This window comes from Erythrolamprus reginae, chromosome Z (assembly GCF_031021105.1).
Source record: "Erythrolamprus reginae isolate rEryReg1 chromosome Z, rEryReg1.hap1, whole genome shotgun sequence".
Taxonomy (NCBI): domain Eukaryota; kingdom Metazoa; phylum Chordata; class Lepidosauria; order Squamata; family Dipsadidae; genus Erythrolamprus; species Erythrolamprus reginae.
In genome coordinates, this window is record NC_091963.1 from 4,357,115 (window position 1) to 4,380,278 (window position 23,164).

The 23,164-nt window shown below is 43.6% G+C and overlaps 1 protein-coding gene across 5 annotated transcripts; it reads left to right on the plus strand.

Annotated features, from left to right (window-relative positions):
- Window positions 1-202: 202 nt before the first annotated feature.
- SEC22C (SEC22 homolog C, vesicle trafficking protein) lies at window positions 203-22,342 on the plus strand. Of its 5 annotated transcripts, none has more exons than XM_070767206.1 (8): window positions 220-290; window positions 2,139-2,321; window positions 5,536-5,745; window positions 6,103-6,266; window positions 8,230-8,409; window positions 16,308-16,426; window positions 17,268-17,333; window positions 21,169-22,342. In XM_070767206.1, exons 3-8 carry the CDS (start codon window positions 5,564-5,566, stop codon window positions 21,367-21,369), a joined length of 912 nt encoding a protein of 303 aa, XP_070623307.1. In that variant the 5' UTR covers window positions 220-290; window positions 2,139-2,321; window positions 5,536-5,563; the 3' UTR covers window positions 21,370-22,342. The 5 variants fall into 5 exon arrangements, with proteins under 5 accessions (XP_070623305.1, XP_070623307.1, XP_070623306.1 ...); XM_070767208.1 differs by having other exon boundaries at window positions 259-410; XM_070767204.1 differs by lacking the exon at window positions 2,139-2,321 and having other exon boundaries at window positions 203-290.
- The last annotated feature ends 822 nt before the right edge of the window (window positions 22,343-23,164 follow it).

Sequence of the window (23,164 nt, forward strand, 5' to 3'; positions counted from 1 at the left end):
AAAAATATAACAGAGGAAGGATGGAGAAAACTTTGATCAAAATGTATAGCACATCACAATAGGGAAACGTGACTGCGAACTTTGGATTTCCTGGCAAAAAAAAAAAGCATGCAACTCCCAATTTTTGGCACTTCAGCTCGCGGCTCTCTCGCGCTCTCCTCTCTATGGTGCCCGTAGCCGCTCGGGCCGCCGACGTATTCTCAGTGACCGGAAGTAGGCGGGACGGCGGCGTTTGTTATGATGGCAACCTCTTCCGACGCGGCGGCGAAGCCAGAAGCGAGAGAGGCGAGGTGGGAGCGGCGTCGCGGGAACGGCTGAGGCCTTTTTTCCCTCCCCCTTCTGGCTGGAACGTACAGTCTCGGCCTTCCGGATTCAAGCGAGTGGGGAGCCGGAGTCGTGGGGGGCTTGCAGTACGTTCGTGTTGCAACCTTACCTCGCCCGGTTGTGGGTAGGGCGGTTTGGAACCTCTACCACCCCGTACCTGGCTGCAGCCCCGGGCGCATGCGTTGCTGAGCTTGTCCCCATGTGGAAGTGAGACCCCAACAGCAAAACCTGGGAGAAATTGCGCATGCGTGGCTTAGCTTGGTTCTGGCTGCAAGTGAGAGCCCCCAACTGCAAAAGGGGCAGAAAGCGCGTACACGCGGCTTAGCTTTGCTCTGGGTCAGTGATAGGCAAAGTTGGCTCTTCTATGATTTGTGGATTTCAACTCCCAGAATTCCTGAGCCAATGATGCTAGCTCAGGAATTCTGGGAGTTGAAATCCATAAATCAGAAGAGTCAACTTTGCTTACCTCTGCCCTGAGTGCAAGTGAGAGCCCCCCCAGCAGCAAAACGTGGGAGAAAATACCCCTCCCTCAACAAGGGCTTCTGCCAATCAGAGAAGCCCTTCGAGTGCAACCCCAAAAGTCATTTTTTCAAGATTATTAATTTAAAAAATGAATAAATATGTTAATGGCATTCATTTAAAAAACACAGTGGAATTGGGTTGTATTGTATTGCCTCGTGGGGAGGGGGCAAGGGGTGTTTGTTTTGTAATGTGGGATTTTAAAAATGTCAAATGCCTCCCTCCCCCAGTCACCGAATCATTTATACGTTTATTACATTTATGAACAAATGAGGCAGTCCTCGACTTACCATTCAAAGTTACGGCAGCATTGGAATAAAAACTGTATTTCTTCCATTTAACAACTGTCACCTGATCATAATTCAGGTTTGCTGGCCAAGGTTGTTTAAACTGTAAACTGACTTGTATTTATGACGGTTGCAATGTTCCTACAGTCGGGGTTCCCTTCTGACCAGTAAAAGTCAACGGGATAGACGGATTCAGTTAATGACATGTGACTAACTTAACAGCTTACGGCGAAGGAGGCCGTAAAATGGAGCAGATCTCAGCCCCTGTCTTCTTTTAGAAGAGTGGTTCTCAACCTTTTTAATGCCACGACCCCTTAATAGAGTTTCTCATGTTGTGGTGACCCCCAATTATAAGTCTAGCGCCAATTCTCCCAACAGAGCTTTAAGCTGATTGGTAGGAAGGTCAAAGGGACACCCCCACTGTAAATGCCTGATTGGTCGGATTGTAAAAATACGTCCCAAGGCGGCAGAATAGAAGCCTCAGTTCCTGACACCAAATTTGTCTTTTCCCACAGTCTTAGGTGACCCTTGTGAAACGGCCATTCGACCCCCAAAGGGGTCCCGACCCCCAGGTTGAGAACCACTGTTTTAGAAACAGGAATTTCACGTTTTGCTTTTGATCATAAGTCGAGGACTTGCCTGTAAATAAATAAATGATAAATAATGTTGAGACATTTCAGGATCCCAGGTGGCTGAATAGGAGTTGATACAACCCGTCTGAGTGGAGGTCATTGCAGGTCAGGGAGAAAAGCCAATATTTGCAGGGGTAAGGCCGGGATTTTGGACAAACTGGTGTATTCATCATTATTTTTTTAACCTTAAGATTAGATAAAAGGTAGCTGTTCTGCTTGATATGCTTTGAGATTTGAAATCAAAATGGCATGTTTTCTTTACGGGTCATTCATTCCTTAAAAAAAAACAAATGGCCACGTTATAATTACTTAACCTTTTAATAGTTAACAGTTATACAATTTATTCACCACCTTAATTATTTTTTTATGAACAAAGGAACCAACATACCCAATACCTCCCTCCTCCAATCTTCCTCACAACAACCACCCTATGAGGAAGGCTGAGTTGAGAATGACCTGCTGATACCCCGAGAGGTTTAGCTTCCAAAATACAGATGGACCCCAAGTTTACAACAATTCATTTAGTGATTGTTCAAAGTTACAGCGGCAGTGGACAAAGGTAACCTATGACTGTTTTTCATCTGCAACCATGGGGAAGCCAGATTCACTTAACAACCCTGTTACTAATCTAACAGCAGTGATTCACTTAACAACTGTGGCAAGAAAGATAGTAAAATGGGGCAGAGCTCACTTAATGGATTTCTCACTTAGCTAGATAAATTTTGGGCCCAATTATAGTTGAAAGTGGAAGGCCACTTGTACACCCACAGTATAAAGTTCAACTTATTTGTGGATTAGGCTTATCTGCAGATATACATGTAGTCCTCGACTTAACAACCAGTGTTGGTTATGACCTATAAAGCCCTTCATGGCACCGGACCAGATTATCTCCAGGACCGCCTTCTGCCGCATGAATCCCAGCGACCAGTTAGGTCCCACAGAGTGGGCCTTCTTCGAGTCCCGTCAACTAAACAATGTCGTTTGGCGGGACCCAGGGGAAGAGCCTTCTCTGTGGCGGCCCCGGCCCTCTGGAACCAACTCCCCCCGGAGATTAGAACTGCCCCCACCCTCCTCGCCTTTCGTAAGCACCTTAAAACCCACCTCTGCCGCCAGGCATGGGGGAAATGAGATATTCTTTCCCCCTAGGCCTCTACAATTTATGCATGATATGTTTGTATGTATGTTTGGTTTTATAAATAAGCGTTTTTTAGTTGTTTTAGTATTGGATTGTTACATGCTGTTTTTATCACTGTTGTTAGCCGCCCCGAGTCTACGGAGAGGGGCGGCATACAAATCCAATCAATCAATCAACCAATCAATCAATAAACAAACAAACAAATAAATTTGTTTTGTGACCAAAGTTAGAACAACACTGGAAAAGTTGACTTATAATTTTTCACAGTTAATTACCCTTGCAGCATCTCTGCAGTCACATGATTAAAATTTTCATGCTTGGCATCTGGCTGATGCTTTAGGATAGTTGCAGTATTCTGGGATCATGTGACCACATTCTGGTCCCCATTTTGGCCATAAGTCAAGGACTATCTGTAGTTTGGATTCCTACACTGAGCAGAGAATTAAACCTGGTCGCTACATGATCCCTTTCTTCAACAACTTCTGACTTGTGACTCTCCAGAGATCCTGCATGAATTACTTCAGCACCAAACAAAGTTTGTTTTTCTCACCTCAATTTTTAAAGGGGGTCGCGCTCCATCTTTGTTTCTTTTTTTAAATTTTTTTAAATTTGGTTTTTTTTCAAATATAACATACAAGAAAAAAGAATAGACATACATAAAGACATACACATATAACATTTGGGAAATGAAAGTTTCCCCACTTTTTAGGTGTTTAATCAGAGAATTTTACTTCTTTCACATAGTATTAATGTTTCAATTCTTTTATTCAACGTGTTGTTTGCGTAGATTTTTATTTATTTCTTTGTTGCTCTTTTCTTTAGCCAATCATAAAATTTTGCCCATGTTTTATAGTAATCTGATTCTTCTTTTCCCTCTAATCTTTTAGATAACCTGTCCATCTCCACACAGTCCAGTATCTTTTTAATTATTATATTTTCTTCCGGTAGTTTGTCTATTTTCCATTGTTGCGCATGTACCACATGATTCTTGACAAATGTGTATTTTATTTTATGTACGCTGAGAGCATATGCACCAAGACAAATTCCTTGTGTGTCCAATCACACTTGGCCAATAAAAATCTATCTATCTATATACTATTCTGGTAGCTGAATCGCTGCAGTTGTTAAGTTAGCCATGTGGTCATTAAGTAAACTGGCTTCCTCGTTGGCTTTGCATTCTCAGAAGTTCACAAAGGGGGAATCCCATCATCCGTGGAGCTCTGCAACCATTATAAACACAGTAGCAAACCTCTGTATTCCAATCACACACACACACAGGGATGCCACAATGGTCTGTGTGCGAAAATCGGTTGTAAGTCAATTTTTCACTGCTGCTGTAATTTTAAACGGTCACTAAATGAACAGTTGTAACTCTCTAAACCAGGAGTGTCAAACTCGATTTCATTGAGGGCCGCATCAGGGTTGTGTTTGGCATCAGAGGGGCGGGGTGTGGGTGGCTAGGTATGGCCAGCTTGATGTCACTTGCTTTGGGGGCACCTATGATGGCCCAAGCATTCTGCCAGCCAAAGAAGGCTCTCAAGCTCCGTGTTTGGTTGCAATAGCCTCCTGCAGCCCTCTGCCAGTGAAAACGGACTCTCAAATTCCGTTTACGACTGCAACAGCCTCCTGCAACCCTCTTCCAGTGAAAATGGGTTCTTGAGCTCCGTTTTTGGCTGCAACGGCCTCCTGCAATCCTCTGCCAGCGAAAACGGGTTCTCGAACTCTGTTTTCAGCTGCAACGGCCTCCTGCAACCCTCTGCCAGCAAAAATGGGTTCTTGAGCTCCGTTTTAGGCTGCAATGGCCTCCTGCAACCCTCTGCCAGCAAAAATGGGTTCTTGAGCTCTGTTTTTGGCTGCAATGGCCTCCTGCAACCCTCTGCCAGCAAAAATGGGTTCTTGAGCTCCGTTTTACGCTGCAATGGCCTCCTGCAACCCATTGCCAGCAAAAATGGGTTCTTGAGCTCCGTTTTTGGCTGCAATGGCCTCCTGCAACCCTCTGCCAGCAAAAATGGGTTCTTGAGCTCCGTTTTAGGCTGCAATGGCCTCCTGCAACCCATTGCCAGCAAAAATGGGTTCTTGAGCTCCGTTTTAGGCTGCAATGGCCTCCTGCAACCCTCTGCCAGCAAAAATGGGTTCTTGAGCTCCGTTTTAGGCTGCAATGGCCTCCTGCAACCCTCTGCCAGCAAAAATGGGTTCTTGAGCTCCGTTTTTGGCTGCAATGGCCTCCTGCAACCCATTGCCAGCAAAAATGGGTTCTTGAGCTCCGTTTTAGGCTGCAATGGCCTCCTGCAACCCATTGCCAGCAAAAATGGGTTCTTGAGCTCCGTTTTTGGCTGCAATGGCCTCCTGCAACCCATTGCCAGCAAAAATGGGTTCTTGAGCTCCGTTTTAGGCTGCAATGGCCTCCTGCAACCCTCTGCCAGCAAAAATGGGTTCTTGAGCTCCGTTTTTGGCTGCAATGGCCTCCTCCCACCTGAGCTCCATTTTTGTTGGCAGAGGCACCACGGGCCAGTTGAGTTTGACACCCCTGGTCTAAACAAATCATAGTAAGTGGAGAACCACATGTGCCTTTTTTCTGTCTGTATCAGTGGGCCGAAGAGCAATGTGGAGCCGGATTGTCTCGAATTCCTTTTTCCAGGATGTCCCCATGAGTTCTCCGGTGGAGGATGTCCACGATCCTCTTCACTTGCGTGGTGCGGATAAAGGATGGACTTCCACTCTCGGCATCCAGCGATTTCCACCTGGACCCTCGTTTTTTGGAATGCAGGAAGCGACTCAACGTCCTGTCCTCCATCCTGACACATTATCCAGAACGGGGCACGGCCAAAGAACGTGACCTCAGCATACAGTAAGTCCTGCTCTTGCGTTTGACACCTGGGCTGGCAAGTCCCGTTTTATTCATTTGTTATACTGTTGTAGGAAGTTAGCACCCACACCCCTCTCCCAGAAAAATGAAATATCCTAGGAAATATTGAAAAGGCAGAATGGAATATCCCTGAAAACATGATTTTAGGCAGAAATAAAGACTCACTCTTAGTAACCCTAACCCTTTGTCAATGGGCCACTGAGGAATGACCAGGTGAGCATTTTCCATAGGGTCTTCTTTCTTTACACACACACTCACACGCACACACATGCACACCTCCCTCGCTTGTGGTTCCCCAATGCACTCCCTGAAGTTAATCCCAGAACTTTTCTTTCTCAGCTTCCACGCCTCTGGGGGCGTGGCCTGTAGCTGCATTGCCGCGAGCAGTTATCCAGCGGTGATGGCCTTCTGTTTTCTGGAAGAACTCCGGTCTAAATTTGCCACCTCCTACAATGCCACCAGTGTCAGTCTGGCATCCAGGCCGTACGCTTTCCTTGAATTTGGTATGTTGTTGGTTTGTCTTTGTGTCTTTCTCTTTTCTTGCGAGTGGGGGGGGGAGGAGGTTGTCGGAATTTAGCATTTCATCACTGCACGGTGCTTGGTGCTCTCTTAACTGGTTGCTTTTTTGCAGGCATTTCATAGAATCACTTCTGGCCCTGATAATGTTAGCTAGTTGGGTAATGAAATGTCCAATATTTATTTATTTTATTTTATTTTATTTTATTTTATTTTATTTTTTATTAATTAATTAATTCATTCATTCATTCATTTATCCATTCATCCATCCATCCTTTCATTCATTTATTCAGTTATTCAGTTAGTTTATTATTCATTTATTTATTTATTCAGTTATTTATTTATTTATTTACTTACTTACTTATTTCATGATATTTATATGCCGCCCAACTCCAGAAGGACATTGAGTGGCTCACAATAATGACAACAAATAAAAGCAGTATAAAATAGAATAGCAATAAAAGCATTAAAATACAAAAACCCCATGCATACATACACTCAATCGTTCCTAATCCCAAGCCTCCCGGAAAAGCCAGGTTTTAACGGCTTTCCAGAGAACTTTAGGGTGGGGATAGTACGGATCACTAGTTGATTCCACAGGATCGGAGCCACCACAGAGAAGGCCCTTCGCCGCGGTCCCACTAACCAGCATTGTTTGGCGGATGGGACCTGGAGAAGGCCGACTCTGCGGGCTCTTATTGGCTGTTGAGAGGTGTGGGGCAGGAGGCAGTCCCGTAAGTAGTCTGGCCCTGAGCCATGTGAGGCTTTAATGGTGATATCCAACACCTTGAATTGCGTCCAGAGACCGACTGGTAACCAATGCAGCTTGCATAGAGTTGGGGTAATATGGGTGTTTATTTTTACATGAAAGGACCGCCCTTTGCTTGCAGCGCCGCTGCGGCATCCTTTTTCGTAAAAATAACAATGTTTATTTTTACATGAAGACCTCCCTTTGAAGGAACTGGGGAATCCCTCCCACAAAGAGATTACGGGGGCGGAGCTTTCACATCACCAGCAGGTTGCTAAGGACGCCAAGGTGATCACTTCCTGGATTCTGGAAGTGATCACCTTGGCGTCTTTAGCAAGCTGCCGGTGACGTCAAAGCTCCGAACGCTGAACGCGACCCCGAACTTTGCCCGAAGTTTTTTTAAAAAATTCGTATTCGTGTTCGGCATACCAAACACCGCAAAATTCGGTACGGACCCGAATTGTGCGGGTTCGGTTCGCCCATCACTAATAGTCATCTATTGAGGGGTTTGCTATTCCTGTTATCTGAAATATAATGACGTCAAAGCTCCGCCCATGGAATTCCCTATTGGGATTCCCCACCTCCATTTCAGCCTCCAGATCGGCCGAAAACGCTGCTGCCGATTGCAAAAACGGCACTATACCGGGCGGCGGCGCCCGGCTGTAACCTTCTGAAACAGCCAGGCGCTTCTCGGCGGCCTCCGGAACCCGAACCCGAAAAGTTCAGGTCCGGGTTCGGGAGAACGCTGAGAAGCCCCCTGGCTGTTTTAAAAGCCATTTTGCGATCTGGGGTGGGTTCGTAAGCCGGAAAAAGTTCGTAACAAGAGGCAAAAAATTCCCGAACCCCGGGTTCGTATCTCGAGATGTTCTTATCATGAGGGGTTCGTATCACGAGGTACCACTGTATATTTTTTAAAAAAAGAAATACTACTGGGTTTCCCCTGGAAATACCTTTTCATCTGGTTGAGGTTAGGGGCGCAGAGCTGTAAATCAGGTAAGATGGCAAAAGGAGCCCTGTCTTGTCCCAAAATAATAAGACCTCCCTGAAAATAAGGCCAAGTGCTTATTTCGGGGTTCAAAGAAATATAAGGCAGGGTCTTATTTTCACAGAAACGTGCTGAGCTCCATCGGTGGACCTTAGCGAAGCACACACCAATATTTTCATATTTTTTAGAGGAAGTTCTTGTTGTCTCTTTGCCGCAGACCGTGTCATCCAGAAAACCCAAAACCAGTTTAATCACACCAACTGCGCTCAGCCAAAGTGCGACATGGCCAAAATGCAGGAGGAGCTTCGCTTGAGACCCCCGGCCCTGGTCAGCTGGGAAGACATGGAATTGGTGAATGGGATGGTGAAGGGCCGGGCTGAAGCACACCTCGAGACAGGTGAGTTACCTTACATTGTGGTTATTTCCCATTCATCCCATCGCAGGTCCATGTTCTGTCTGGGTTCCCCCAGACCTCAACACCAACTGGAAAAAACAGCCAGACACGCTGGTAAAAGCAAAAGTACTTTATAGCTTGAAAAATAAACACAGAGAAAAACCTGTTCTTCCCAACAGGCAGGCTATGAGACTTCACAGCAGAGTCCTGATGTCCAGACAATACAGCAAACTTCTTGCTGGCACACCCACCACTGTAGAGCATAAGACCCCCACCTTTTCCCCCCAAGGTTTCAGTATTCAAAGTCACAAACCAGAATTCCAAGACGCCAAAGATCACAGCCAGGTCCCAAGACTCCCAAAGATAATACTCCACAAGCCAGGAAGGGTGGGTCTGCCTTTTAGCCTTTCCAGAGAGCACCACACCCAAACCCAGCTGTTGCCTCTTTAGTGCTGAAAGTACCTAGCCAAGTGCTCCCTTCTTTGTGTTGCTCTTCTCTGTCGCAGATCTATTATTGCTTGTGCATTTTCCTCTAAGGAATCCAGGCTGCTTGCTGGGGAGAGCTCCCTCTCGGGGGCCTCTGGCTGTTCCCCCTCTTCCTCAGCCTGGGATTCCTCCTCCTCGTCTGCCTGCACCTCCTGTTCCTCATCCTCCCCCTCTGAGCAGGAAACTGACAGAAGATCAGCCGTTCCCTGAGGGGCCTCGGACGGAATCACAACAGTCCAGAGCCACAGAGATTGGCGTCTTAAAGAAAGTGCGCAGAGAGAAAAACTCTGCCTTTAATCTAATTTAGCAACATTGGAACAAAGTTCAGATGAACTCTTCCTTAACTCTACGGGTTTATAAAGAAGGGAAATAAACAGTCAGGCTTCCAAAATTCTTCTTCTTTTTTAAAATAACCTTTACAGTGTTCCCTCAATTTTCGCGGGGGATGCGTTCCGAGACCGCCCGTGAAAGTCGAATTTCCGCGAAGTAGAGATGCGGAAGTAAATACACTATTTTTTTGCTATGAATAGTATCACAAGCCTTCCCTTAACACTTTAAACCCCTAAATTTGCAATTTCCCGTTCCCTTAGCAACCATTTAGATTATTACTCACCATGTTTATTTATTAAAGTTTATTTTAAAAAATATTTATTAAAGGCGGACGAAAGTTTGGCGATCACATATGATGTCATTGGGCGGGAAAAACCGTGGTATAGGGGGAAAAACGTGAAGTATTTTTTAATTAATATTTTTGAAAAACCGTGGTATAGACTATTCGCGAAGTTCGAACCCGCGAAAATCGAGGAAACACTGTATTTGGTTTTTTTCCCTTTGAAAACAACATGAAAGACAACGTACAAAAATACAAGACAAAAACAAACGTGGAAATAAACTAACCACTTTTATAGCTTTTTCATTACATTTTCACTTATTAATTATATCTTTCAGTATTGCTACCTTTATTTTAACTCTCTATTTCCTTATACATTTCTATACTGCTCAAAAAAATAAATAAATAAATGGAACACTCAAATAACACATCCTAGATCTGAATGAATGAAAAACTTATCAGGAAAGACTTCATGAACTCAATCTGTAGGAAGGAAAAGGGCGGGCATGATCGAAATATTTAAATATGTTAAAGGGTTAAATAAGGTTCAGGAGGGAGATGTTTTTAATAGGAAAGTGAACAAAAGAACAAGGTTAGTTGGGGGAAAGATTAGAAGTAACGTGAGAAAATATTATTTTATTGAAAGAGTAGTAGATGCTTGGAACAAACTTCCAGCAGACGTGGTTGGTAAATCCACAGTAACTGAATTTAAACATGCCTGGGATAAACATATATCCATCCTAAGATAAAATACAGGAAATAATATAAGGGCAGACTAGACGGTCTTTTTCTGCCGTCAATCTTCTATGTTTCTTTTGTGTTTCCAAATTCTACTTCTTATATTTATTTTATTACATATATATCAGTTTGTTTACATTATAGAGCAAGAAGAAAACAAAAGACCCCTTACATAGTATTTCATTGATATTCCAATTTTATAACAGTATTTTGAATTTTTTATTTCTTTCTAACCACTTGTACCATTTCTCCCATGCTTCGTAGGTTTCCGTATCTTCTTTATCATGCAATTCCATTGTTAATTTTACACGCTTTGTCACATTCTCTAATTTTTCGCACAACCATTGTGGATGTGGGGATACTATCAGATTTCCAGCTTTGAGCGTATACTATCCTGGCTGCAGTTGTTATATGGAACATTAGATATCTTGTTCTATTTTTCGATCTTTCCTCCTGTAATTCCAAATAAGAATAGTTCTGGCTTCATCTCAGTCTCCTATTGTACAATTTATTCCAACCAATTTTTAAGTTTGTTCCTATATACTTTGACTTTTGGGCATGTCCACCAAAGATGATAATATGTTCCTTATTCTTTATTACATTTTCAACATTTTGGAGACTTTGTCAGCAACCTTTTTGCCAATTGTGCTGGAGGTAAATGCCATCGGTAAAACATCTTACAATTTTTTTCTTTATATGTTATTCCCATGGTCAATTTGGTAATTTACTTCCAAAACTTTGTCTACCAAATTAATTGTGTATCCTAAGTTTTGTGCCCAGGCAATCATTGCCCCCTTGGCTGTTTCTTCTTCCTTTTTATATGGTAGTAGAAAGTTATATACAGTGATACCTCGTCTTACAAACGCCTTGTCATACAAACTTTTCGAAATACAAACCCTGGGTTTGTATCCCAAAAAGTTTGTATGATGAGGTTTTTTTTTAAAATGAGGTATCACTGTATTCTTTTGTTATTAGTGTTATTCATGCCTCTTTCCAGGACTCTGGTAGTCTTGCCTTTTCAACTGCCTTATTATGCAAGTCTAACATTGTCATTTCTAATGATTCCTGAAATGTTTTGTAGATCTTTGTTAATATTCCATCTGCTCCAGGAGTTTTATTGGTTATTTTTGGTCTTTTAATGCCATCTCTAATTTCTGTTATTGTTATTTTACTATTTAGCATGGTCTTATCCTCCTCTAAAAACAATTGCTAGATTCCTTCTCTCTGCTTATATAATTCTGTAAAAAAAGTTCTGCACAATGGGTTTTTCCCCTTCTGGCCTATTATGTAATTTCCCTTTCTCATCTTGTAGCTCATCTATTGTTCTCTCTGTCCTCTCTTATTTTTCAGTTTGTATGACACCCATTTTCCTGGTTTATTAGCAAATTTGTTTTGATGGTTTTTTGAGTTTTCGTACCAATTCCTCTTGCGTTATCAAGTTAATTTTACTTTTAGTTGTGGCTAATTCCTCCTTATTTTTTCTGTCCTTTGAGTTTTTCTGCAAACTGTCCTCTAATTCTTTAAAGTTTGTGTATAATATATCTTTTTTTTCCTTCTTCTCTTTATTATGTTTTGCCAAATAAGCCATCGTTGACCCTTTGATGTAGGCCTTTTGTGGTAGTGCCACAGATTTTGGACCCATGTTTACTCTTTGGTATTATCCTTAAAGTATCTGAATAGTCTGGAGGACAGAAGGAAAAGGGGGGACATGATCAAAACATTTAAATATGTTAAAGGGTTAAATAAGGTCCAGGAGGGAAGTGTTTTTAATAGGAAAGTGAACACAAGAACAAGGGGACACAATCTGAAGTTAGTTGGGGGAAAGATCAAAAGCAACATGAGAAAATATTATTTTACTGAAAGAGTAGTAGATCCTTGGAACAAACTTTCAGCAGACGTGGTTGGTAAATCCACAGTAACTGAATTTAAACATGCCTGGGATAAACATAGATCCATCCTAAGATAAAATACAGGAAATAGTATAAGGGCAGACTAGATGGACCATGAGGTCTTTTTCTTCTATGTTTCTATGTTTTTATGTTTCTATGTTTCTATTTTAGTTCTTTCTCCATCATTTGAATTTAGTTCTTTTCCTTTGCTATTCTTTGATCTAGTGACCATCTCGCTTCCTTTTTTTTATTTTGCCCTTTCCATTTTATTTTCAGCGGGTTATGATCTGCCCATGCATTTGGTGCTGTTTCTGCTACTTCTAAATCATTGATTAATTCTAAATTCATCCAGGCCGGATCAATCCCAGACCATGTTTTATGTAGGCGGGAGAAAAATGTATATTGACTGCTTGTCTGGATTTAATTGTCACCATCCATCCACCAAATCGAATTCTTGTCTCATTTCATCAACTGTTTCTAGCAATTGTCACCTTGTTTTTTTTTCTTTTTATTGCTTTTGCAATCTTTTTTTGGCATTGTAGTCTCTCATTATACAAATATTCTCCCACTGTAGTTCCATCAATTTTCTGTGTCATTTGGAATTTTAAAAAAATCCTGGTTTATATTTGGTGCATCAATTACCATTAGTATCAGCTTCCTGTATCCCAATGTTATTTCTACCATTAGTGTTCTGCAATCCTCAGCAGTATACATGAGATTCGGATTTCAGCCTTCCGAAACTTTGTCACAGTAGTCCTTGAATTACAGCTGTTCATTTAATGACCGTTTGAAGTTACAAAACCCGAAAAAGTGACCTATGGCTGTTTTTCACAGTTATGACTGCTACTCTCTATATATTCGGATGCTTGGCAACTCACTTGTTGCAATGGGGTCATCTTTTATTTTATTTATTTTATTTATTATTATTTATTTATTATTTGGATTTGTATGCCGCCCCTCTCCGAAGACTTTTCCTCTTTTGTGACTTTCTGGCAAGCAAGAGTAAGTGGGAAAGCCAGATTTACTTAACAACTTTGTTAGAAACATAGAAGATTGACATCAGAAAAAGACCATCTAGTCTGCCCTTATATTATTTCCTGTATTTTATCTTAGGATGGATCTATGTTTATCCCAGGCATGTTTAAATTCAGTTACTGTGGATTGACCAACCACATCTGCTGGAAGTTTGTTCCAAGCATCTACTACTCTTTCAGTCAAATAATATTTTCTCATGTTGCTTCTGATCTTTCCCCCAACTAACTTCAGATTGTGGCCCCTTGTTCTTGTGTTCACTTTCCTATTAAAAAACACTTCCCTCCTGAACCTTATTTAAGCCTTCCACACCTTAAAATGTTTTGATCTTGTCCCCCCTTTCCCTTCTGTTCTCTAGACTGTACAGATTGAGTTCATGGTCTTTCCTGATAAGTTTTATGCTTAAGACCTTCCCCCATTTTTGTAGCCCGTCTTTGGACCCATTCAATTTGATCAATATCTTTTTGTAGGTGAGGTCTCCAGAACTGCACACAGTATTCCAAATGTGGTCTCCCTCTTCCTGCTTGTTATACCTCTAGCTATGCAGCCAAGCATTCTACTTGCTTTCCCCACGAGCTGACCGCACTGTTCACCCATTTTGAGACTGTCAGAAATCACTACCCCTAAATCTCGAAAAGTTCGTATGACGAGGGGTTCGTATGACGAGGTATCACTGTAATTCAGTTTTACCAAGATTTTTTAAAAAACCACACTAATGACTATGAACACGCCTTATTTATTTATTTATTTATTTATTTATTCATTCATTCATTCATTCATTCATTTTCATTTTTTATTCCGCCCTACTCCTTAGACTCAGGGCGGCTTACAACATGTTAGCAATAGCACTTTTTAAAAACAGAGCCAGCCTATTGCCCCCACAATCCGGGTCCTCATTTGACCCACCTCGGAAGGATGGAAGGCTGAGTCAACCTTGAGCCGGTGGTGAGATTTGAACTGCTGACCTGCAGATCTAGCAGTCAGCTTTAGTGGCCTCGGCTCTCTCTATATCTTGTTAAGGGAGTTTTGAAATGGAACAAAATTGGTGTTACCCATCCAACAGTTCTGTAAATGCCCAGTGCCTCCAATTAATGCATTTCAGCATAATTATGTATTTAACAGGATCAATTTCCCCAATAAAAATGTCCACACTAAATAACTCTTTGCGATTTGCTCCCTGGGGACTTGTTTTTATTTTTAATCGCCGTGCATGAGAGATACATAAAATATTGTGGGTTCAATTGGTTTGAATAGAGGAATTACATTCACCTTTTTTGCTTCATTAAAATGTTTTTGGCTTGAGTGGAATCCGGTTATTGTTATGCTACGTGATTGGAGAAGGAATTAATTTACAAGCCTGACTTTTGCTTAAACAGGGAAATCATGGAAACCCTGCCCGCTTAAAACTTTTGCAGGAGCTCTGTGGAACAACAGATATAAAACACTGTCCTATCTTGCCCCCCGATGGAGTGGCTGTGGGTTTTGCCTCCCAGGGACAATTCCATCTGTCCGTCCATAACTCTGGGGGGAGGGAATTATTGACCCCCTCAGAGAGGGTCCGCAACTTGGGCGTCCTCCTCGATCCACAGCTGACATTGGAACATCATCTCTCGGCTGTGGCGAGGGGGCGTTTGCCCAGGTTTGCCTGGTGCACCAGTTGCGGCCCTATTTGGACTGGGAGTCACTACTCACAGTCACTCATGCCCTCATCACCTCGAGGCTCGACTACTGTAACGCTCTCTACATGGGGCTACCTTTGAAGAGTGTTCGGAAACGTCAGATCATGCAGAATGCAGCTGTGAGAGCAATCATGGGCTTCCCAAGGTATGCCCATGTTACACCAACACTCCACAGTCTGCATTGGTTGCCGATCAGTTTCCGGTCACAATTCAAAGTGTTGGTTATGACCTATAAAGCCCTTCATGGCATCGGGCCAGAATATCTCCGGGACCGCCTTCTGCCAGCGACCAATTAGGTCCCACAGAGTTGGCCTTCTCCGTGTCCCGTCAACTAAACAATGCCGTTTGGCGGGACCCAGGGGAAGAGCCTTCTCTGTGGCGGCCCCGACCCTCTGGAACCAGCTCCCCCCAGAGATTAGAACTGCCCCCACCCTCCTCGCCTTTCGTAAACTCCTTAAAACCCACCTCTGTCGTCAGGCATGGGGGAAATGAAACATCTCCCCCGGGCCTATACAGTTTATGTATGGTATGCTTGTGTGTATGTTTGCTTTTAATAATGGGGTTTTTAGTATTTCTTTTAAATTATTAGATTTGTTATATATATTGTTTATTATTGCTGTGAGCCGCCCCGAGTCTAGGGAGAGGGGCGGCATACAAATCTAATAAATAAGTAAATAAATAAATCTTGAATGCATTGCAGAGTGAGGATACTTGGGCGCTCACAAGGCTGGGCTACTGCCCGGATGGCGTGGGGAGACACAGTGGGGTAGCGAAAATGAAGCTCCACCCCAGAGCACCCAATTTGCACTGAAAGATGTTGAAAGAAAATGCATAAGCCACGGCCACAGTGTGGTAGTAAAAATTGTGGTAGCCCTTCACCGTTGATACGTTATGGAACAAAACAGTGGCGGGGATCTTGGTGTTCTCCTTTGGATGCCACGGGGCCTTTCTTCCCGGAAGGTAGCAAGGAAAACAGATCGTGAGGAGGACATGGGGTGTCCCAGACAATTCTGTGGGCCCTGATTAAGCATCGCTTATGGGCCACATCCTGGATAGGAGAAAGTGGTGTGGGTTGCCAGCTGTCGGCAGACTCGGACGATGTTGGGGAGGGACGTGACCCAGTCCTGGAGTCTGGGGAAGGCTGTGATGGATGCTCTGCATCAGAAGCAGAGCCAGAGCCAGGGCTGTCTGACATTTTCCAACTGCCTTCGGAGTCGGAGATATGTAGGGAGGAAGGACAGATGGGGCCTGTTCCAGATGCGTGTATGCGCAGAGCTGTCAGGAGAAGAGAATAACTGAGGAACCGGGGCCGACTCGGGAAGAAAGGCACCCTTGGACCCCGAATGGCCCCTCCCTGGCTGAGGAATAAATGGAAGCGAAAGGGGAGTGGTGATTGCAGGGGACAACAGTTCGTATTTTCTGTGTGTTAATGCCATGAATTCACAGTGGTTTTTAATCCCTCTGTAGCTCCCGCTTGCCGGATGCAACCCGTCTCTCCTTTGGGGATCCTCTCCCTCATCCTCAACATCATGTGTGGTGCGCTCAATCTCATTCGAGGGGTTCATCTGGTAGAGTATTCGTGGAAGGTAATTAGGGGGTCGAGAGGATCAGTTTGGACTACTGGTGAAGGTGCTGGCTTAGAGCCAAGGAGGCAGTGAGTTCTAGTCCCGCCTTATCCATGAAAGCCAGCTGGGTGACTGTGGGCCAATCACCAGGAGACTGGGAGTTCTAGTCCCGCCTTAGACATGAAAGCAGCTGGCTGACTAGGCCAGTCACTAGGAGACAGGGAGTTCTAGTCCTGCCTTAGCCATGAAAGCCAGCTGGGTGACTGTGGGCCAATCACCAGGAGACTGGGAGTTCTAGTCCCGCCTTAGCCATGAAAGCCAGCTGGGTGATTTTGGGCCAATAACCGGGAGACTGGGAGTTCTAGTCCCACCTTAGCCATGAAAACCATCCTGGTGACTTTGGACCAATCATCAGGAGACTGGGAATTGTAGTCCTGCCTTAGTAATGAAAGGCAGCTGGATGACTTTGGGCCAATCACCAGGAGACTGGGAGTTCTAGTCCCACCTAGGGTCTCCCTCCACCCCACAGTTACCCTGTGCTCCATTTAACGACCTAAACGTTTGCTTAACTACTACATCGGGAAGGATAGCAATGAGATGTCCTGAGGTCACCTCAATTAACAACTGTCTCAACTTGCGACCGTAATAGTCAGCCTCCATTACAGTCGGAAGGCGAGGATTGCCTTGTAGCTAACTCATAGGGTGCCAAAGTATCTGCTTGAGAGAGAGAGAGAGAGAGAGAGAGAGAGAGGGAGAGAGAGAGAGAAAGTGGTTACGTTTCATTGGATCTATTTTTCATTGCACCAGCAGACTCAATTTGACCTTGAAATGTAATCTGACCCTCCAATCCGTCTTCCCCTAGGAAGATCACCAAGAAATTAGAAATGTCATAGCGTTTCTGCTGCCTTTCATGTCCTGCTTCGGTTTGGTGAGTAACTTAATATATTTTCTGTTTTGGAGGGAGGATTTAAATGACTTGAAAGTGGCTCAGCTTGCTGAAATGCTTCCATTGATCACGAAGGTGTCTTTTAAAAAAATCTTTCAAAAAGGCAGCTGGGCTGTTTTTTAATTGAAGGAAGAGGAGAAAGACAGTCCAAGAAGCTTCACCAGTTTTTTTAATACATTATATATATAAAAATGTTTTTCTCTTCTTCCTCAAATAAAGAACTGTTGCCTTTTGAAAGCTGGAAAAAACCCACTTTAAGACAACTGTCACCTGGAATGAAGCAGAATAGAATAAAATGGAATGGAATGGAATGTATTAATTAATTAATTAGTTAGTTAGTTAGTTAGTTAGTTAGTTAGTTAGTTAGATTTGTATGCTGCCACTCTCCGTATACTCGGGGCGGCTAACAACAATAATGAAACAACATGTAACAAATCTAATATTTAAAATAATTTTAAAAACCCTTATTTAAAAAAACCACAAGAATACCATGCATAAATTGTATAAGCCTAGGGGGAAAGAAATATCTCAATTCCCCCATGCCTGACGACAAAGGTGGGTTTTAAGGAGCTTACGAAAGGCGAGCAGGGTGGGGGCAATTCTGATCTCTGGGGGGAGTTGGTTCCAGACGGTCAGGGCCACCACAGAGAAGGCTCTTCCCCGGGTCCCGCCAAATGACATTGTTTAGTCGACGGGACCCGGAGAAGGCCAACTCTGTGGGACCTAACTGGTCGCTGGGATTCGTGCGGCAGAAGGCGGTCCTGGAGATATTCTGGTCCGATGCCATAGAATAGAATAGACAAGGCCATTGGAGCTGTGAGTTCTGCCACCTGTTTACTGGATCCGTGTCCCTCCTGGCTGGTTTCGGCCAGCAGGGAGGTGACACGGAGCTGGGTCCAGGAGATTGTCAACGCTTCTTTGGGGAGGGGGTCCTTCCCGGATCCCTACAAGGAGGCACTTGTGCGCCTCCTCCTCAAGAAGCCTTCCCTGGACCCAGCCATTCTCAACAACTATCGACCAGTCTCCAACCTTCCCTTTATGGGGAAGGTTGTTGAGAAGGTGGTGGCGCTCCAGCTCCAGCGGTCCTTGGAAGAAGCCGATTATCTAGGTCCTCAGCAGTCTGGATTCAGGCCCGGCTACAGCACGGAAACTGCTTTGGTCGCGCTGATGGATGATCTCTGGCGGGCCCGGGACAGGGGTTTATCCTCTGTCCTGGTGCTTCTTGACCTCTCAGCGGCTTTCGATACCATCGACCATGGTATCCTTCTGCACCGGCTGGAGGGGTTGGGAGTGGGAGGCACTGTCCTTCAGTGGTTCTCTTCCTACCTCTCTGGCCGGTCGCAGTCGGTGTTAGTGGGGGGTCAGAGGTCGACCTCTAGGTTACTCCCTTGTGGGGTGCCTCAGGGGTCAGTCCTCTCCCCCCTACTATTTAATATCTACATGAAACCGCTGGGTGAGATCATCCAAGGGCATGGGGTGAGGTATCATCAGTATGCAGATGATACCCAGCTTTACATCTCCACCCCTTGTCCAGTCGGCGAAGCAGTGGAAGTGATGTGCCGGTGCTTGGAGGCTGTTGGGGTCTGGATGGGTGTCAACAGACTCAAACTCAACCCGGATAAGACGGAGTGGCTGTGGGTTTTGCCTCCCAAGGACAATTCCATCTGTCCATCCATCACCCTGGGGGGGGAGTCACTAACCCCCTCAGAGAGGGTCCGCAACTTGGGCGTCCTCCTCGATCCACAGCTCACATTAGAGAAACATCTTTCAGCTGTGGCGAGGGGGGCGTTTGCCCAGGTTCGTCTGGTGCACCAGTTGCGGCCCTATTTGGACCGGGAGTCACTGCTCACAGTCACTCATGCCCTCATCACCTCGAGGCTCGACTACTGTAACGCTCTCTACATGGGGCTACCTTTGAAAAGTGTTCGGAAACTTCAGATCGTGCAGAATGCAGCTGCGAGAGCAATCATGGGCTTCCCTAAATATGCCCATGTTACACCAACACTCCGCAGTCTGCATTGGTTGCCGATCAGTTTCCGGTCACAATTCAAAGTGTTGGTTATGACCTATAAAGCCCTTCATGGCACCGGACCAGAATATCTCCGGGACCGCCTTCTGCCGCACGAATCCCAGCGACCAATTAGGTCCCACAGAGTTGGCCTTCTCCGGGTCCCGTCAACTAAACAATGTCGTTTGGCGGGACCCAGGGGAAGAGCCTTCTCTGTGGCGGCCCCGACCCTTTGGAATCAACTCCCCCCAGATATCAGAGTTGCCCCCACCCTCCTAGCCTTTCGTAAGCTCCTTAAAACCCACCTCTGTCGTCAGGCATGGGGGAATTGACATGTTCCTTCCCCCTAGGCTTATAAAATTTGTGTATGGTATGCTAGTGTGTATGATTGGTTTTTAACTTGTGGTGTTCTTAAAATTAATTTAATATTGGATTTGTCTTGTATTGCTGTTGCTGTGAGCCGCCCCGAGTCTGCGGAGAGGGGCGGCATACAAATCTGATTAAACTTAAACTTAAACTTAGAATAGAATAGAATTATTTATTGGCCAAGTGTGATTGGACACATAAGGAATTTGTCTTTGGTGCAGATGCTCTCAGTGTACATAAAAGAAAAATATACATTTGTCAAGAATCATGTGGTCCAACACTTAATGATTGTCATAGGGGTCAAATAAGCAATGAAAAAACAATCCATATTAATAAAAATCATAAGGACTCAAGCAACAAGTTATAGTCGTACAGCCATAAATGGGAGGAAATGGGTGTTAGGAATGATGGGAAAAAACTAGTAGTAATAGTAGTGCAGACTTAGTAGATAGTTTGACAGTGTTGAGGATCAGTGAGAATCTGACCCAAAGGCCTATCATGGATTTATTCCCATGCTGTTCCTTCTGTATTTATCTTCAGCATGCCTGTAAATCAGATACTGGCAGTTTTTTATAATTTATGTTTGGTATGTATGTGTTGTCTGGTTTTAATATGATAGGGTTTTAGTTATTTCTTTTAATAATAAAAGCCCCGAGTCTTTGGAGAGGGGCGGCATACAAATCTAATATATTATTATTATTATTATTATTATTATTATTATTATTATTATTATTATTATTATTTTAGTGCCGGCACAAAAAAATAATCATAAAATTAAAAACGAATCAACTCTGACAATGTAACTAAATAGCATTCAATTCCTGAAAAAAAAAAAGATTTTCATGTTCTGGGGAGAGAGTTGGCAGGAATATGTATAGTCTGGAGGACAGAAGGAAAAGGGGGGACATGATCGAAACATTTAAATATATTAAAGGGTTAAATAAGGTCCAGGAGGGAAGTGTTTTTAATAGGAAAGTGAACACAAGAACAAGGGGACACAGTCTGAAGTTAGTTGGGGGAAAGATCAAAAGCAACATGAGAAAATATTATTTTACTGAAAGAGTAGTAGATCCTTGGAACAAACTTCCAGCAGACGTGGTTGGTAAATCCACAGTAACTGAATTTAAACATGCCTGGGATAAACATAGATCCATTGTAAGATAAAATACAGAAAATAGTATAAGGGCAGACTAGATGGGCCATGAGGTCTTTTTCTGCCGTCAGTCTTCTATGTTTCTATGTCTCAATTCTAGGAATTGAGATAAGACCCAGCAATCTTGTTAGAGTTAGATCTGATGAATTTTGACAACTCTTGATGATTTGACGATTCTGACGGTTAGAGAGATCCAACCGTCCAGCTCCACTGGCAGCTGGCAAGCCACAACAACTTACTTAACAAACGTGGTTTTTTCCCCCCCTTTCTCAAAATTTATTTTTTCGCAGTGTTACCTCTACCTGTTCTCCACTCCCGCCCGGAAGATCAAAGTCTCCCTCCTTTTCATGGTGATCTGTCTCTGCAATGCCTACCTGTACGGATTGCGAAACCACTGGCAAATTATCTTCCACCTCGCCGTGGCATCTCTTTCTTCTCACCAGATCCTGACCCGGCAGGTGGCCGAGAAAGTGCCGGATTTGGGGGTGTGAAAAAAGGACAACACCCCCACCTATCCCAGAACGGGTTGTTTCAGGTTTGAGGGTGGCTATTCCAAAGCAGCTCTGAGCAAATTGACTCGTAAATTTTGAGTTCTTTCTTTCTTTCCGTCCTTGTTCAAAAGAACGCATTTTAGCAAAAGAAAGGAAGAAAAACACTATCTTTTTTTAAAAGTTCTGTGACAGGCAGCCAAGGAAATATCTTTCTGAAGGAAGAAAGCTTCGTTCTTTTTGGATTAATTTCTTGCTCTGGATTCAAGTAGAAATTCAGAGTTTTTGAAGCTGCAGCCCGGTGGGGGGGTTTTTCCTGTTTTTTTTTTCCTCCCAAGGGGAGAACATATTTAGAAAGCTATATCTAAGATTGATAATCTGGGAAAACCAACCTGGAAAAAATCATATGCACTGAATATTCCCACGGGTGTCCTAAGTTTTCTCAAAAAAAAAATGAACATTGGAACTTGGTTTGCAACCAGCTTCACGAAGTCCCTGCCAAGTTTAAAGCACAAGATTACTCGCCCAACACTTGAGGGGTTGTTGTTTTCTACATAGCCAAAGTGGGCAATTGCTGTCATAATGCATTTATAATTTATTATTACATTATTTGTGTATGTGGGGGGGGGGGGGGAATCATTTGAGAAATTGACTTTTGAATCTCTGCATTACACTAAATTGTAGATAAATGTGTTTATACAGTATTAAGTTGGGGCCAGAGAAGGCAACGGCCTTGAAACTTCACTGATGGGTGATGGTGCCTTCGGACAAATATCCTGTAAAGATTTTGTGTACATTTTTTGTAGAATTTTCCCATGTATCCAGATTTTGAGTTTCTACACAAGGTGTTCACAAGGATAATAATAATAAGAAAAAAATCTACTGAGTATTGTACGTTCTTCTTATAGTTTGAATGAGCAGGATGAATTTTTATTCCAAGCCACAGGTAACTTACATTAAATAACAATAACAATACAGTTGGAAGGTAGCTTGGAGGTCTTAAGTCCACTCCCCTCCCCACTTAGGCAGGAAACCCTACACTATTTCAAACAGATGGTTGTTGTTGTTGTTGTTATTGTTGTTATTATGTCAATACAACACAGCAAACGAGATCACTATGCTGGAATTCGTATTTCATCACCAGTCGGGCGCTTCCCAAGCACCTAGGACTGCGTGATGTAGCGGCGAATTATGTTTTCCGATCCCAGTAAAGCGGCCTTTTGCAATTGACAGATGGAGATTTTGCCAATTCCGATGGTTTTCAAATGTCCGCTGAGATCCTTTGGCACTGCGCCCAGCGTGCCAAGTACCACTGGGACCACTTTCACTGGCTTATGCCAGAGTCGTTGCAGCTCGATTTTTAGATCTTCGTATTTCACTAATTTCTCTAGCTGCTTCTCCTCAATTCTGCTGTCCCCTGGGATTGCGATGTCAATGATCCATATTTTCTTTTTCTCCACGATCACAATGTCTGGTGTGTTATGCTTCAGAATTCGGTCAGTCGGAAGTCGGAAGTCCCACAGTAGTTTTGCTTGCTCATTTTCGACCACTTTTTTGGGCTTATGATTCCACCAGTTCTTTGCCACTGGTAAATGGTAGTTCCGGCACAAGTTCCAGTGGATCATCTGTGCCACAGCATCATATCTATGCTTGTAGTCAGTCTGTGCTTCTTATTATTATTATTATTATTATTATTATTATTATTATTATTATTATTTATTAGACTTGTATGCCGCCCCTCTCCAGCGACCCGGGGCGGATCACAACATGCAATGCAAACAATAAGTGTACAAATCGA